The 2,536-nt window shown below is 38.7% G+C and overlaps 1 protein-coding gene across 1 annotated transcript; it reads left to right on the forward strand.

The window, feature by feature from the left end:
* The first annotated feature begins 722 nt into the window (after positions 1-722).
* LOC133814222 (uncharacterized) lies at positions 723-2,273 on the forward strand. Its single transcript, XM_062247214.1, has one exon. It carries the CDS (start codon positions 723-725, stop codon positions 2,271-2,273), a length of 1,551 nt encoding a protein of 516 aa, XP_062103198.1.
* Positions 2,274-2,536: the final 263 nt, after the last annotated feature.

Consider the following 2,536-nt stretch of genomic DNA (forward strand, 5'->3'; position numbering starts at 1 on the left):
TCATTATGGTAATTTTGCGAAATTATGCATTTATTTTGTGTGATTTAATATATTCTTTGTCTCCAAGGAATTTATTTTTGTAATCTTTCTCAATTTGGAATACCATGATTTGTATCTTTATTGTCTTGCACTTTGTTTAAATTTTTTTTTAAAAAAAAAAAGGGAAAAAGGTCAATAAGAAGATCGTGTGGGGTATTTTTTCTGGTTAGCTTTTTTGGATTGGGATTTTATAAACATTACATTTTCATAAACTGAAATTTAAAAAAAAAAGGGGGGGGGGGGGGGTAAGTTGTATGAAGATCGTGTGTATTAAAGGTTGTTCCCTTTTATTGTTTAAATTAATTTTTTTTTTTTAAAAAAAAGGAAACCCTTTATTGCCGTGGATGTCCATTTTAGGTAAGTGTTGTATTTAAAAAGGCTTTCCATTACCCTATTTCTTCTCACCCACGATTTCACTCAGTCATTTCTTCTCCTTCTAATTGTTTTTTTCTCTTTTTTTTTTTGTAAGTGCTTTCTGTTTTTCAGAAGAAAAAAAATGGTGAGAACTCGTGGTGCTTCTTCCAAGAAGATCCTTGCTTCAATCCTGAAAGGTGCCATCTCCTTCGCCTCCTCCATCTGTGTCAACGGTGCCTCTTTCTGTTCCAGCAGCTGCCACATCTGTTGGAAAGTCTTGCAAATCCAAGGCTCGCAAGAAGGTGTTTTCGCTCTCTCATGAACACCCCATGGTGTTTCTAGATATCTCAGCTGACATTGTCAATGTTGCACCACCATCTGAAGTGGTGGTGCCCTCTCGAGCCATGGACCATTCTCCTCTTCCGATTGATTCGTCTTTGGCGGCTAGGGAAAATTCGAAAACTGTTTCATCTTCTTCCAAAGCTGTTGCTGCTGGGTTGCTCAAATTTCCCTTGAAGCCGAGCCAGTCCAAGAAAAATTCAGTGACTCCCAAAAGGAAATTGGGAATGGACGAGTCCTCTTCTCCCTTGACTGCTACCAAGAAAAGACTGAAGGCTCATCCTCCATCTTTGTCTTCCTCCAAATCTGATCCTGAGGAAGAAAAGCCAGAATCTGAAGCAACCCGTGATACCATATTGTCTGATGAAACGGTTCCTGACAATGCAGAATCAGAGGCTGAGTCTGATGAGCCAGAAAAAGAAGACATTGTTCCCTCTGAACAAGAAGCCGAATCTGACTCAGAACCAATTGCAACTCCTTTGTCATCCAAGGCTAAAGGAAAGAGACCAATTTCTTATCCTACACCTTCTCCAAAACGTTCAGGTGTAAATTTCAAACCTTATTCTTCAACTTTTTGTTATAATGATAATTCTCGTGATATGGTTCTCTATGGTCAAAGGCAATTTATCATTGAGCGAAATTATGTCCTACGTGATCATCGGCCTTATGGTGTGTTAACAATGCTTCAAGATCGAAAATGGACAGGTTCTTTGGTTAAATTTACTGGTTTTGTGGATAGAATAGTCAATGAATTCTATGCCAATCTTACTAATGAAATTATAGAACCTAAATCTTCTCGGTATCATAAAGTGTTTTTTAGGGGCCATTGGTTCTCTTTTTGTCCTCAAGACATTGCTCTTGCTTTGCATCTTCCCCTTGATGTCGAGGATGATGTTGATGGTGCCTCTCTTGACATGGACATGGTTATCACTAAATTGGTAGGTCAAAAAATGGTATGGCCATCAAATACAGTCATCTCGGTCTCCAATCTCACCTACACTTATGCTGTCCTCCATAAGTTTGCCACAACAAATTGGAAGCCCACTTCTCACACTGCCACTATCTCTTTTGATATGACATCTTTTTTGTACAAGGTGGGGACTGGTCTTGGTATAAATTTGGCTTTGGTTATTCATGATCAAATCCTTGGGTTTCGCAAAGGTAATAGGAAAAACTTGAATCTTCCTTTTCCTCAATTTATTTATAAAGTGTTGAGTATGCAGAAAAAAGATCTCCAACGTGATAAAGAAAACTTGGTGGCTCCCACTACTACTGCTTCCTACAAGGCCTCTGCTCCTCCTACTGAAGCCACTGCTGCTCCATCAACCAAGAAAGTCAAGCCCCAATCTTTGAAGATTGCCACGGATGACATTCCTCATGCTTCCTCCCCTGTTGCCACAGATTCAGGACTTGTTGCAACAGAAATAGTTGATGTTCGAGCCTCTGTTGATTCTTTGGCTGCTCGAGTGATGTCAATTGAAGGACTGCAACGTTCTTTGTTGGAGGCTGTTCGATCTCTGTCCAAAGATCCAGTCGTTTAATTTTATTTTAGTTTTTTGAACATTGATACTCTATTTTGTTTTTTGTCTTATGTTCCTTTGGCTTCTTTGAAAGACACAAAGGGGGAGAGTAGATACTTCCAAAAAATCTACTTGTTTCTGTTTTGTTTAACTCTGGACCTTCTTATTTTGAGGGGGAGTTAAGTCTCGTTTCTTTACATGTTTGTTATAAGTTAATGCATGTTTTCAGGGGGAGTTCTTTCTCTTTACTTATCACTAACATTTGTGTTGCAAGTTTTTTGAAT

This window comes from Humulus lupulus, chromosome 2, assembly GCF_963169125.1.
Source record: "Humulus lupulus chromosome 2, drHumLupu1.1, whole genome shotgun sequence".
Classification (NCBI taxonomy): domain Eukaryota; kingdom Viridiplantae; phylum Streptophyta; class Magnoliopsida; order Rosales; family Cannabaceae; genus Humulus; species Humulus lupulus.